This window comes from Stomoxys calcitrans, chromosome 4, assembly GCF_963082655.1.
Source record: "Stomoxys calcitrans chromosome 4, idStoCalc2.1, whole genome shotgun sequence".
Lineage (NCBI taxonomy): Eukaryota > Metazoa > Arthropoda > Insecta > Diptera > Muscidae > Stomoxys > Stomoxys calcitrans.
This window is the reverse complement of record NC_081555.1, coordinates 140,604,285-140,619,693: the sequence shown is the minus strand read 5'-3', so window position 1 is coordinate 140,619,693 and position 15,409 is coordinate 140,604,285. Positions and strand designations below refer to the sequence as shown.

The 15,409-nt window shown below is 44.6% G+C and overlaps 1 protein-coding gene across 2 annotated transcripts; it reads right to left on the bottom strand.

The window, feature by feature from the left end:
* Positions 1–3,808: 3,808 nt before the first annotated feature.
* Positions 3,809–13,595, bottom strand: LOC106088527 (solute carrier family 2, facilitated glucose transporter member 12). 2 transcript variants are annotated; one of them, XM_013254090.2, is made up of 3 exons: positions 13,409–13,595; positions 5,177–5,349; positions 3,809–5,112 (listed from the first exon to the last, which is right to left on the bottom strand). In XM_013254090.2, exons 1-3 carry the CDS (start codon positions 13,494–13,496, stop codon positions 3,982–3,984), a joined length of 1,392 nt encoding a protein of 463 aa, XP_013109544.2. In that variant the 5' UTR covers positions 13,497–13,595; the 3' UTR covers positions 3,809–3,981. The 2 variants fall into 2 exon arrangements, with proteins under 2 accessions (XP_013109544.2, XP_013109545.2); XM_013254091.2 differs by lacking the exon at positions 13,409–13,595 and adding an exon at positions 13,129–13,396.
* Positions 13,596–15,409: the final 1,814 nt, after the last annotated feature.

Below are 15,409 nucleotides of genomic sequence, written 5' to 3'. Positions count from 1 at the left end.
ATGTCCATATACATATATGCAGAGGATCTTGTCTCACGATGAAACGTCTGCCTCAGCCATCTACGAACGTACAGTCGACTGTTTATTAAGAGAACAGGGGTGTGTCTTCTTGAAGAGAGTGTGCTATGGTGAGTGTAGGAACGATTTCCTTATGCGGGTGAGATGATGTTGCCTCCTTCACATTTCGAAAGAGTCTAAATAATGGACAGAGTCAGTCTGCCGTCTCATGTACGAAAGATAGCTGTGAGTCTATGTCATGCCATATGACTAGACGGATGTGTAAAAGCATTTGGAACGCTATACTAGATCATGTCAAGTCGATTCTCGCTTGGTGTGTCGAAGACGGTTATTCCCTCATACCGAGAAATGTGCCCTAATTGTAGTCCTTCTAAAAGCGCAGGATCGTTTGAGGGGCATCAGCCTCTTTCTTTGCTTGCAAATATACTGGAGAGGATAATGGAGACAAATGTTCAGGGGGCTACGACAAAGTTCCTGGTGAGTGGTTTGAGCGCATCATTTGAGGGACATCAGGCCCTTCCCTTTGCTTGCAAATATACTGGAGGGGATTTTGGTGACAAGATTTCGAGGTGCTACGACAAAGTTACTGGTGAGTGTTTGACCAGTACGGCTTAAGAGAGGAAAAGGCCACTGGGGATGCCTGGACTGAGTGCGCGGCTCGATAATTGTCGACATTCGATTACCTTTCATGATGAAGTGCACTCACGACATTAGGTGAAATAGCTTATTGGGAACTTTCTCTTTGAATGAATTACTTTGTGAAAGAAGCTTGTGTGGTTTGAGCTAGCGATACGTTTTGGAAGGATATTGGGAGAGGCTGTCCCCAAGGGTCCATCTGTGCTCTATATATATGAAACCTCATGATGGATCATCTGTTGAGCCGAGTGAATAACCTGCTCATCTTAGATAAGGAGATTCCAGACTTGCGCTGGAAACTCGGGTTGAACAGGCCATGGGCATTGTGCGCGAAGGGAACAGTTATGTTGATGCTGACGTCGTGAAGGACAAGAGCATCTTGATACGGAATCGTCCACCCTTGATTAGATTCGGCATAGCGCAGCAATAACATGGGCAACGCAGTTGTCGGATCAGGGCATATCTCTTTCAGGGGACCTGTCCGAGGTAATTTTGAGTCCAACTTATATTACCTGTTGCGACCCCAATTCGAGTCAGACGGCACGGTTCTGAGTCGCTGCAAACAGTATGTACTTCTCTCCGGTTGATCTCCCAGCCCTGGCTTTGTCGACAAAGTTTGACCGAAAATTGCGTACTTCGGTTATCAGGGGCCTCTGTGCTTCGCCTGGGCGATCCCGAATTCGCATCTGAGTATTTACACGGTGTCGGTGCTGAGTCTCTGCAAACTTTATTTACTCCTACGGGACTCGACTTCGATACCAGCTTTAAAATCTCATCTCCGATCGACCCCGCAGCCCTGGCCTTTTCTAAGACGTTTGACCAAAAATCTCGTACCGCGGGTGTCAGGTGCCCCTGGGCGACCCCGAATTCGGGAATGAGTATTTAGGCAATGGCGGTTCTGAGTCGCTGCAAACTTTTTTCAATCCTATCGGACTCAGACTTTGATTCCGGCTTTAAAACCTCATCTCCGGTCGACCCCGCAACTCTGGCTTTGTCTATGAAGCTTGAGCTAAAATATCGTACTTCGGGTATAAAGGGCCACTGTTCGTCCCCTGGGCGATTCCGAATTCGTATCTGAGTATTAAGACGGTGTCGGTAATGAGTCTGTGCAATCTTTTTTTTATTCCTACGGGTCACCGTCTTCGATTCCGCGTTTAAAACCTCATCTCCGGTCGATTTTCCAGTCCTGGCTTTGTCTGTAAAGTTTGACCTAAAATCTCGTACCTCGGGTATCAGGGGCCCTTGGGCATCCCGAATGGTCGACACGGTTACCATATAGATGATCACTCTATAGAAGTAGTGTTAAATGCAGGAGGTTGACATAAAAGTCGCTATGATAACGTTTTTTGTTCCCAATAAACCAAGTTACCAAGCCTCGACAACTAGAAATAGCCGCCAGTATTTTGACCGGTGTCCTGAGCTTCCCAACTTCCGCTCATCCTGTTTGTAACACCTTGAAGTATTGATCTAGGAGTCCACAAAGTATATATATTCTTGATCGTCTCGACATTTTGAGTCTATCTAGCCAGTCCGTCCTGAACCGACCCATTGAAATTTTAAACAGATACTTAATATTGATGTAGGTCGTTGGGAATTGCAAATGGGCCATATCGGTTCAGATTTTTATATAGCTCCCATATAAACCGATCTCCTGATTCAACTTCTTGAGCCCCTGGAAGTCCGATTTGGCTGAAATTTTGCACATAGTGTTCTGTTATGACTTCCAACAACTATGTTAAGTACGGTCCAAATTGGTCAGGAACCTGATATAGCTCCGATATTTGAACAGAATCTATGGTGGTGGGTTTCGAAGAACTTGGCAATCTTTTACTTGTGACTTCTCATCTGAAGTAGAGATGATGGGAAATTAACGATAGTATCGATACTATCGATATTTATTATTAAAATGTTGCGATTATCGATAGTTTGACAGCTTTACTTAGAGCCAGACTCACTTCTGAGTGAAAAACGTCTCTGTGACAATACTAGCCATCGTTCTGCCAAGTGTGCCTCAGATGCAGAAGCCATTGAACGTTCGTTGTATTCTTCTATACCCATGTCCCCGTGATCTGGTGACTCAATCAGACCATGAGTGATTGGCCTCCCTATGGCTATGATAGCCAGCTTAAGGTCAACGGGCACCTTAGACACAGGAACCATAAAACCATTGTTCACGCGTTCTTTCCATCAAGCTGCACCCGGGTCCAGGTGACCCAATGCCTCGATCACGATGTGATTGAACCCCGTCTCTGTAACCATACTAGCCAGCGTTCCTTAGACACAGGAGCCAATGAGCCATTGTTCATGCGATCCTTTTGTCTGCCTACACCTGTGACTAAATTACGCGGAGAGTGAATCGCATCTCAGTAACTACTAGCCAGCGTTCTGCATAGTGTCCCTCAGATACAGGAAACTCTGAGCCACGCGTTTGTTTCATCGTCCGTCCCCTCGTTTTTCCGCAGGTCTACCCCAATGCATGAATCACGGCGTGAGTTAACCTTGTCTGCACCCATGTTTCACCATCACTTAGTGGCTGAATCGAGCCATGTGCGAATCCCGTCTTTGTGACTATAATAGCCACCGTCTTTTTCGGTGTCCATCAGGCACATAAGTCGCTGAACCATTGATGATGCGTAGCTTCTATCCGTCTGCACCCGTGTCCCGGTGACCTAGGGAGTTCGTTTCATTGTCTACCTCCGCGTTTTTCTCTAGGTCTACCCCAGTGCCTGAATCACGACGTGAGCCAACTTTGTCTATACCCATGTCACTACATCATCTAGTGGCTGAATCAAGCCTTGTGCGAATCCCGTCTTTGTGACTATAATAGCCACCGTCTGGTTCGGTGGCCATCAGACACATAAGCCACTGCAATGGTTCAGTGGCACCCATGTCCCGGGCGTGTATTACGCCGCCGTCTCTGTTACTGTACGTAATAAGCCAGCGTCTTGATATACGTTCTAAGATATACGTTCGTTACGATTACCCAGCGCCTCGGACACGTCGTGTGTGTGCCACGTCTCTGTAGCTATACTTGCCAGCATTAATCACAGGCACGTTCCATCCGTCTTTATGCTTGTGCCGTTGAGCCACGTCTCTTAGACTATAATACCCAGCAGACCAATCTTTATGCCGTTTCTACTTAAGAAGGAAATAATTTTCATTAAAAAAAATTCTTCATATTCGAAGTATATTTTCTCGATAGCTATACCAAAATTTCACTCAATTCGTTGACATCCTTTTTATCAAATACATTTTTTTTTGTCTTAATTCTTAATTCTATATACAATAGCTGTTCTATGGACACTACAACTTTTAGCTTATTTATAGTTAAACCTCTATAATAAGTTTAGTATTGAAAAGATTCCTAAATCTTAGCTGGGCCTCGTTCAATGATGTTTTCCTCGTCTCCGGCATAAGGAGTAAAAGCAGCATGAAAATTGCCACAATCATAATGCCTTGCGTCATTAAACTCACTCCCAAATCTGCCCATAAGAAGGTGTTTATGAATATGATGTGCAACATTTGCTCCAAGAGCACAACTACAGCCATTAAGAAGGGTTTGACGCGTAAGGGAAAAGCCTCTCCCATATATACAGAGCCATAGGGGGTAAAGAATCCGGCAAATAATTGCAATACTATGGAAAGTATCATGACGGAGTTCATACCGCTGGAAATCAAACTGCCGCTTACGTCACGCATCAACGAGGCAATGCCAATCATAAGGCCACCAACAATAATTGCCGAAAATATTGAAGGTAGCTTGCGTCCAATGTTATCCACCAGACATATCGATAGAATGGCTCCCAAGACACGAACTACACCCACCACACTGGGTGCCCATGAGCTGCTATTGATGAAGGTGCTATACTGCAGAGCTGCATTCAAAGGCACAGAATAGCAAAAGGCCAACATCATGCTGCGAAAGAAGATCATTTTCACCAAAGGCACTAAACCCTGACGGAAGGCCTGTTCCATGGACATGCTCTCTTGATCGCATACATAGGCCTTGTTTTCTTCAAATTGAAATTGCACTTCTCTGTTTATGCCACGCGGTTGTCTTAGACGTCCCAATGTCTCCAGGGCCATTTGCTCCTCACCCTTGCGCATATAATCAATGGGCGATTCGACGAAGAGGAACAGAAATCCGGCTGCCAATAAAGCAAAGAAAATATCGATAATGCCATGCAGGCGACTGATGGGAAAATCCAAGGTATAACTCCACAACGAAGCATATATCATTTGAATCATAATGCCAAAGGTAATGCAGTACTGCTCCAGAGCCAGACATATGCCACGATTAGAGCTGGTTGATATTTCCGAGGCATTCATGAGGTAGGGTATAATGGTCAAGCCTATGGCTATACCATTGAAATATCGCCCAATCAGCAGACAGTCATAGCTCTGGGGAACACTGGTGAATAATATGCCCCCAATGAGGATCATCAACGTCGAAAGGGCCTGTAAAAATCAACAGCAAGGATTATTTTAATTTTATGTAACTACTTGAGTAGGTACTACCAACCATTATAAATTTCTTGGGTATAAAATTGACCAGTATTGCTGTTACAATGGTGCCAATCATCACACCAATAAACCAAGAGAAGCAGAAATGGTATGGCGTGCCGAATAGGCTAAACTGATACCAGCCTAAGCCCAGGGCCATATTCATGCCAGCTGATAAAAAGATCATGCCACCTAAAATGGGAGAAGAAAATTGAGAGTTATCATAAAATTGTATTGATGTAGGCAGTCGAAAAAAATATGCAAATGCAAATTTTGCCCATGAATATTCCACTAAGGAACAGGGGCAAACTTCTCACGTATCAATGAGTGCAGTCCGATTCAAGTTTTTAAGCTCAATGATAAGGGGCCTCCTTTTTATAGCCGAGTCCGAACGGCGTGCCGCAGTGCGACACCTCTTTGGAGAGAAGTTTTACATGGCATAGTACCTCACAAATATTGCATAAGGAGGGGAAAACCACCGCTGATAATTTTTTCTGATGGTCTCGCCAGGACTCGAACCCAGTGATTCAGCGTCATAGGTGGACATGCTAACACCTGCGCTACGGTGGCCTCCCGAAAAAAATAGAAGGCCTCGTTTATAGATGTTTGTCTGCCCGTCGGACTGTTTTAATCGTTCTTGTTTGTCTTTAGGGAGGCTAAGTTTTGTAATTTTAATTACGTCCCTATGATTAACCTAGCCAGAGTTTTGCCTTTGTCCCTCAGATACAGCAGCCACTGAGCCCAGCCATCGTCTCTACCGCCTACTCCGGCGTCCCGGCGACCTAATGCCACGTGCATGCCGTGAGTGTATCATAAGTTTTACTAGCGTTTTGCATCACCTCAACATAGGAGTCACCTCAAACATGGAGCCTTTGTCCCAACAGGCCACTACCGTGTCCAGCCATCATAGAGGCACATTCAATCCGTGAGTGTATCACGTCTCGGTGATTAGTCTGGCCAGTGTTTTGCTTTTGTCTCTCAGACACTGGAGCCACTGAGCCCAGTCATCGTTGCTACTGCCTACTCTCGCGTCCTGGCTACCTAATGCTACGCCAACGCCATGATTGTATTATGTCTCGGTAATTAGCCTAGCCAGCGTTCTGCCTTTGTCGCTCAAACATAGGAGTCACTGAGTTCGGCCTTTGACCCAAACGCACAAGCCCGCGTGCAGGCACCCTAGAGCTACATTCACACCGTGAGTGTATCACGTCTCAGTGATCAGTTTAGCTAGCGTTCTGCCCTTGTCCCTTAGACATACCCCCGCCTTCGTCCGAACCGCTTACTCCCACATCCAGCAACCTAGCGCCTCGTTCACACCGTGGGTGTATCGCGTCTCGTTGATTAGCTTAACCAGTGTTCAGCCTCAGACACAGAAGCCGCCGACCCTCCCACCATGCTTTAGTTACAATCACCTTCTGCCGCGTCTCGGCGACCTAGTGCCACGTTCACACAGCGAGGGTATCACATCTCAGTGATTAGGTTAGACTACATTCTGCCGCTGTTCATTTCAACATATGAGTCACTGAGTCCAGTCTTTGTCCCAACGGCCCAATGCTGCATCCAGACAATATAGAGACACGTTAAAACCGTGAGTGTATCACGATTCGGTGATTAGTCTAGCCAGCGTAAAGTCCTTATCCCTTAAACATAAGTCACTGACAACAAGCTCGCAACAACTACCTACGCCCGTTTCGATTATCTAGTGCCCCTTTCACGCCGTGAGTAAATAATGCCTCTGTGAATAGCCTAGCCAGCGTTCTGCCTTTGTCCCTCTGACATAGGAGTCACTGAGACCCACCTTTGTCCCAAATGCACACTACCGCCAGCCCAGAGCTACGTTCACACCGTGAGTGTATCACGCCTCGGTGATTCGCCTAACTAGCGTTCTGCCCGTTTCCTTCAGACATAGTCCCACCTTTGTGTTCTGCCTTTGTCCCTCTAACATAGGAGTCACTGAGACCCGTCTTTGTCCCAAATGCACACTCCCGCGTCCATGCAACCCAAAGCTACATTCACACCGTGAGTGTATCACGTTTCGGTGATTCGCCTACTTAGCGTTCTGCCCTTGTCCCTCAGACATATCCCCACCTTTGACCCAATCGCCTACTCCCACATCCAGCTACCTAGAGCCTCGTTCACACCGTAAGTGTATCGCGTCGCGTTGATTAGCTTAGCCAGTGTTCTGCCCTTCTCCCTCAGACACAGAAGCCGACGAGCCACCCACAATGCTTTAGTTACAACCACCTTCTGCCGCGTCCCGGCGACTAAGTGCCATATTCACAAAGTGATTGTATCACATCTCACTAATTAGGTTAGCCAATGTTCTGCCCTTGTCCCTCTAACATAGGAGTCACTGAGTCCCGCCTTTGTCCCAACAGCCCACACCCGCGTGCAGGCAACATAAAGACACGTACAAACTGTGAGTTTATGACGTATCGGTAATAAGTCTAGCCAGCGTACTGCCCTTATCCCACAAACACAGGAGACACTGACAACGAGTTCGTAACAATTACCTAGTCCCGTGTGTCGGTGACCCACTGCCCCGTTCACGCAGTGAGTAAATAATGCCTTGCCTAGCCGGCGTTCTACCTTTGTCCCTCAATGAACACTTCCGAGTCCAGTCAGCCCAGAGCTACGTTCATACCGTGAGTTTATCATATCTTGCCTAGCCTGGGTTCTGCCATTGTCCCTCAGACATAGCCTCAACTTTGTCGCAACCGCCCCACATCCAGGCAACCTAGGACCTCGTTCACACGGTGTGTGAATCAAGTCTCGTTGATTAGCCTAACGAGCGTTCTGTCCTTATCCCTCAGACACAGGAGTCACTGAGCCACTCATCATGCTTTGGTTATAACTCTCGCGTCACTGAGTAGCGCCTTTGTCCCAACCGCCCACTCCCGCGTCCAGGCACATAAAGACACTTTCAAAACGTGAGTGTATCACGTCTCGGTGAAAAGTCCAGCCAGCGTTCTGCCCTTGTCTCTCAGACACAACCAGTTCACAACAACCACTTATGTGTATTAGCTCGGTGATTAGCCTATCCGGCGTTCTATCTTTGTCCATTAGACATAGGAGCCACTGAGTCATTGGCCCGTCTTCGTGCAAACTTCTACCGCGTCCTGGCTACCTAGTTCACGTATACTGTGTGCGTGTATCACGTCTCGGTGATAAGCCAAGCTCAAGTTCTATCCTTGTCCCTGAGACACACGAGCCACTAAGCTATTGACCACGCGTTCCTTACAACCATCTTTTTCCGTGTCTTGTTGACCTCGTGCCATGTTGACGTTCCCGCCGTTAGTGCATCAGTCCTTGGTGATTAGCCTAGCCAGCGTTCCGCCTTTGTCTCTTAGGCACAGAAGTCACTGAACCATTGATTATCCGATTGTTAAAACCACTTACAACCGCAGCTCGATAATCTCTAGCCACTTTCACGTCGTAAGTGGATAACGTTTTGCTGATTAGCTTATCCAGCGTTCTGATCCTGATCCTGAGTGAGTGAACCACATCCCGGTAATCTAAGTAGCCAAGATTTCGCCCAGTGTTCCGCTGACATAGGAGCCATAGCCCAACGCAGCCCATTCCAAGTGTTGACTTAACCCCCGCAGCCACAGGATAGTTGTCCTCTTCGAGCGAATCTAATCAGCCTAAAAAAATCGAGATAACCTCAACATTGAGAAAAATGTCCGGCGACTATAAAATAGGATAACGGCTACTATAAAAAAGAGCGGCAGTTTATGGCGATGTATATTACACAAGGCCCAAAGAATACAATAAGATGATCAGAGCGGCAAAACGTGCTTCCAAGAAACTTAACTGCGAACACGTCGATAGCGATAAAGACACCGCCAAGATGAAAAAATGTCTCTCAAAAACCCACTGCCCAGTGGGCGTTGGAGCGGAGACAACGAAATATATGCTGAGGATTTTGATGAAAACACATTTTCCACGGGATATAACGAGAATCGTGGAAACACCGGAATCTTGGAACAATGACTCCCAAATACTTGGGAGTGATCTTGGACAGGAAACTGAATTGGAAGTGTCACATTCAGGAGCGTACCGTGAAGTCACAGATGTTGGGTACTATATAATTGGGCCGTAGGCTCGAAATGGGACTTGAATTCGAGCATGGTCCACTGGCTCTACAGGAGCGTGATTTGACCCATACTTACCTGCGCCTCAGTAGTTTGGTGGAATGCGATGTAGAAAAAGTGAAACGTAAGATACTACAGGTTCAATGAACATGTTGTCTTGGCATAGGCGGAGCGATGAGGACTACGCCCGCTAAAGCAATGGAGACTATTCGAGATATCCGACCCATAAACATACAGATTAAGTGCGAGGCAGCTACTGCGGCTATGTGACTTAATGCATATCATCGCTGTATAATCGAGGCGACGATAGGAAATCGGGATGGATTAGAAGAAGTTTCCGATCGGACACCTGAGATGACACTTGAGGTCGAGTGCGAGACACTGATGCCAGCGGCACAGTCTTGGATTGAAGAAACTTTGGTACTACTATCTGGGAGATCATGCTATGCAGACGGATCAGAGCTAGAGTACAGAGTGGGTCTGGGGGTTTACATTGAGAATCCAGGAACTGAGATCTGTCTGACCATATTACGATCCTGCAGACAGAGGTCCGGGCGATCACGGAATGCCTGAGGTGCGTCACACGATGACGTCAAACGCGACCATCTTTACGGACAGTAAAATTAGGTCACGAACAGCCTTGGAGTGTAATATAGCCGATTTTCAAAGTTTTTTTTTTGTAGAAAGCGCTTAAAAAGCCCTACAAAAACAGACCTAAATATGCGGGATATCTTTAATAGTGTCCAAGAAACTTGACTAACAAATTGTTTTTTTTTTGAAATTTTTTCCGTCATCCAAGGATTGAGATCTCTACAGACATCTACAAATTTGTGAAAAATTAGAACGATATCTTTAGTGGTTTTGGTTTTATAATATTTTCAATTTGAATTTTATTTGTCACAAAAGTGTATTTTTATACCCACCCCCGAAGGATGGGGGTATATTCATTCTGTCACTCCATTTGCAACACATCGAAATACCCATTTCCGACCCTATAAAGTATATTCTTGATCAGCGTAAAAATCAAAGACCATCTAGCCATGTCCGTCCGTCTGTCCGTTTATCTGTTGAAATCACGCTACAGTCTTAACAAATAGAGATATTGAGCTGAAACTTTGCACAGATTCGTTTTTTGTCCATAAGCAGGTTAAACTCGCAGATGGGCTATATCGGACTAAATCTTGATATAGCCCCCATATAGACCGATCCGCCAATTTAGGGTCTTAGGCCCATAAAATCCACATTTATTATTCGATTTTGCTGAAATTGCTGTGTAAGGCCCTACGACACCCTTCTGTAATTTGACCCAGATCGGTCCAGATTTGGATATACCTGCCATATAGACCGATCCGCCGATTAAGTGTTTTAGGCCCATAAAAGCCACATTTATTATACAATTTTGCTGAAATTCAGGACAGTGAGTTGTGTTAGGCCCTTCGCAATCTCTCTTCAATTTGCCCCAGATCGGTCCTGACTTGGATATAGCTGCCATATAGACCGATCTCTCGATTTATTGTCTTGCGCCCATATAAAGCGCATTTATTATCCGATTTTGCCGAAATTTGGGACAGTGAGTTGTGAAAGACTCTTCGACATTTTTCATCAACTTGGCCTTAATCGGCTCAGATTTGGATATAGCTGCCATATAGACCGATCTCTCGATTTAAGGCCTTGCGCCCATAAAAGGCGCATTTATTATCCGATTTTGCCGAAATTTGGGACAGTGAGTTACGTTAGGCTCCTTGACATATTTCTGTAGTTTGGCCCAGATCGGTCCAGATTTGAGTATATTTGCCATATAGACCGATCTCTCGATTTATGGTTTTGGGCCCATAAAAGGCGCATTTATTGTCCGATGTCACCGAAATTTAAAACAGTGAGTTAAGATAAGCCTCTCGGCACTCTTATGCAATATGGCACAGATCGGTCCAGATTTGGATATAGCTGCCATATAGACCGATCTCGCGATTCAAGGTTTTGGGCCCATAAAAATCGCATTCATTGTACGATGTCGCCGGACAGTGAGTTGTGATAGGCCCTTCGACATTCTTTTTCAATTTGGCCCAATTCGGCCCAGATTTGGATATAGCTGCCATATAGACCGATCCGCCGATTTAGGGTCTTAGACCTATAAAAGCCACATTTATTATGGGATTTCGCTGAAATTTGGGACAGTGAGTTGTATTAGTCCAGTCGACATCCTTCTCCAATCTGGCCCCGATTGGTCCAGATTTGTATATAGCTGCCATATAGACCGATCTCTGGATTTAAGGTGTTGCGCCCATAAAAGGCTCATTTATTGTCCGATTTCGCCGAAATTTGGTACAGTGAGTTGTGTTAGGCTCTTCGACATTTTCCTGCAACTTTGCCCAAATCGTCGCAGATTTGGATATAGCTGCCATATAGACCGATATCTCGATTTGAAGCCTTGGCCCCATAAAAGGCGTATTGATAATCCGATTTCGCTAAAATTTTACACAGTGACTTATGTTAGGCTTTTCGACATCCGTGTTGTTGGTCCAAATCGGGGCAGATTTGGATATAGCTGCCATATAGACCGATATCTCGATTTAAAGCCTTGGCCCCATAAAAGGCGTATTGATAATCCGATTTCGCTAAAATTTTACACAGTGACTTATGTTAGGCTTTTCGACATCCGACATATTTTTAGATATAGCCACTTAAAAGACTAACTGAACAATGACTTATACTTATTAGTATTTGGTCCAAATCGGAACATATTTTGATATAGCTGCTATGGGGCATAAGGTATGCATTTTCACCGGACTATGACGAAAGGTGGTTTGCACATATACCCGAGGTGGTGGGTATCCAAACTTCGTCCCGGCTGAACTTAACTCCTTTTTACGCGACCATCCCGCACATTTAGGTCTGTTTTTCGTAGGGCTTTTTAGCACTTTCCATCAAAACAATTTTTAATTTTTGAAAATTTTTCGGAAAAAAATCGGACTATAAATGCGCTTTTGACAGCTTGAACAAAATTTTGTAGAGCCGAGGTGACCAACTTTGAATGCTCACCAATGGACCCCTGGATTTTGTATATAAACTGGATAACTCCTCAGTTATAACCACGTAAAATTTCATGAAGATATCTCTGTCCGTTCCAAAATGTCGGACTTATTTCCACTTATTTTTTCCCATCTCACTGTGCGCCGGCATATAGAGTAAGCCCCAAAACAATGACATGTAGAACACTTAACCCATCTGGGCAGCTCTCATCAACCACGCCCCATAAAGAACACGGTCACCTCCACAATGCAACAGAAAACGACAGAGCAGCATCAACATGATCAAAGCAGTTGCCAGACCATATACTGCATTGCCTCAAATCACTCAATCTCGCCAGTACACTAACGTGCACTAACCCCTTCACTAAGTCTTTCCCTACTATTACTAAATACCTTTCGTGAAAAAGTAGCCAGACTTATATCTGTCGAATTGTCCTTCAGTGTCGTACTAAAATCCCGTAACGCCACACCCAAATTTCTAATGTCAGTCTGCTACAGTCGCACAAACAAATCGCCGACTGATTCTGCTGACACCGAACAGTCATGTTTCTTTAATATGAAACCATGTTTCGTCAGTATGAAACCTTCACCGACTAAAGTCTAGTATGAGCGGTTCCGTACAAACATGTCTAACGAATAATTTGGCAACTTCAGTCGACCATTGGCAATGTTCGTTCATCTAGTTTTGCACCTAGCATCAAGACGCTCCAAAAGAAGCAATTTCTTCGCTTTTTACTAAATTACCATGTAACTCACGACAAAAAGCAGGGGGCACTTCAAGGTTAACTTAACGTACATCTGCTGTCACAGTTCTGCACAAGGCAAGCGGACCCATTTCAAAGTCTTACCAAAAAGAACCCCATATGAATTTTTCAGCCCCTAGACTTCTTATTTACTCGGCCATATCATTTTTCCACAATTATCCACAACTAATCCACGGCGCTTTGTACTGGAGGTTCGATGCGGCTGAACTTGGCACGTTTTTACTTGGTTTTTATACAATCCTACAGCTGATTTTAAGATTAGCGACTTCACTTCATGGTAATCACTTCGGAAAATATTTTATTTAAAAAATCCACAACAATTGCACTACTGGTAGGCGTGCCCTCTTTAAACAGTTGTAATCACCTGCTGATGTTGATATCGTTTGCGGTTTACTAGGGTTTTCTGTAATTTCTATTACATTTGGCATATTTATATTTGATGACTGAGCCATGGCATGCACTTGATTTTTATATTTGTAATTTTTTTTTTAATTTAATAAAAAAATATTTTTTTATCGATTTCGATCGCAAAAAATCTGGTCAAGCGTATCGCGGCGAATGTTATGGACTGAACTGTGACTCTTAATTTAATTACCATTTTGAAATATATATGCAATATCAATGAATTGTAAATATAAACTAAGAGAGAGTGATTAATCATCAATCGACGAGTGGGATATCCCTTGATAAGAACTTGAAGTGCTTTAATGAGGACGACTAAGAGGTGCGGTGAGAAAATTTTATGGATTTGAATAAAAAACTAAAGAAATAAAGAAAAAATACGGAGATAGAGAGGAATTAGGAAGAGATGAAATCCTGCAACAAGTGCTGAACCCTGAAAGAGAGGGCACTCACGCAAGCCATAAGCTGCGAACACATTGGGATATGTTGATGCTGCAAACCCTCCCAGGGTTTTGAGATACGAAAGCTACTCTTTACCGAAGTCTTTATTAAGGGTTGATCCAGCAGGATTGCCAATGAATGTTGGAAATCTAAAGCAAGCAAAGCCTAAACTAAATAGGTTGTGAAGAAAAGGGAAGTGTTCCACAGGGATGATAAGGGAAATAAAAACTCTTCCATTTGTCACCTTGCAAAGTTTCTTTGGAACTAAAGACATGGCGTTCTTGGATCTTGGAATCTTGGAGCATATGGGGATATGTTGATGCTGCAATTAGTATTAGCAGGGTGTATCACAAACCCTCCCAGATTTGTGAGACACAAAAGCTACTCTTTACCGAAGTCTTTATCAAGGGTAGATCCAGCAGTCTGAAGCAAGCAAAGCCTAAACTTGGTTGTGAAGAATAGGGAAGTGTACCACAGGGATGATAAAACACTCTTCCATTGGTCACCTTGCTAAGATTGTTTGGAACTAAAGACATGGCGTTCTATATGTCCTGCAAATTTGCCCATGGACATTCCATTAAGGAACAGTACATTTCAATGAATGCTGTCCCATTCAAGTTTAAGTTCAATGATGAAGGTCCTCCTTTTTATAGCCGAGTCCGAACGGCGTGCCGTAGTGCGACACCTCTTTGTGGAGAAGTTTTTACATGGCTGCCATACCAAATGGTACAGTACCTCCCAAATTTCGCCAGCATTAGGAGGGGATAACCACCGCTGAAAATTTTAATGATGTTCTCGCCAGGTGTCGAACCCAGGCGTTCAGCGTTATAGGAATGCATAGGCTCTCGTTTTCTATATATGGCAACACCAGGATCGACGATGACCGTCAGAGCAGTGACATAAAGTGTGTCTTTTTAAAAGACACTTTCAAGAAGCCTTCTAGGAATACATACACCAACTATTTATGCGGACATTACCACTTCTAAATTTCCCATAAACATTCCATCAAGGAACAGGGGATACTTCTCTCATATCAATGAGTGCAGTCCGACTATATTTAAGCTCAATGATAAAAGGCCTGATTTTTTACGGCGAGTCCGAAAGGCGTGCTTGATGGCGACAACCCTTGGTAGAAAAGTTTTAACATGGCGAGATAACTAATAAATGTAGCCAGCATTACTAAGGGGATAGGTGAGGTAAGAGTGGCAGTCTTTACAGACTCACTTAGACAATTTTAGGTCCATTGTGATAACACATTAGCGACAGACCAAGGCTTCTGGCGGGATTTGAACTCACGACTTCTGGACCGGTAATCCAAGCACGCTACCCACTCGGCTTCCGGGGCGCCCAAGTAAGGGGATAGCCACCGCTGAAAATTTTTTTCTTATGTTCGCGCCGTGATTGGAACCCAGGCGCTTGGCGTCATAAGCGGATATGCAAACCTCTGTGTCATTATGCGGACATTACTTTAGTTGCTTATTAGCTAAACTTTGAAAAGATTTCCAACCGTCCCGAGCCCATT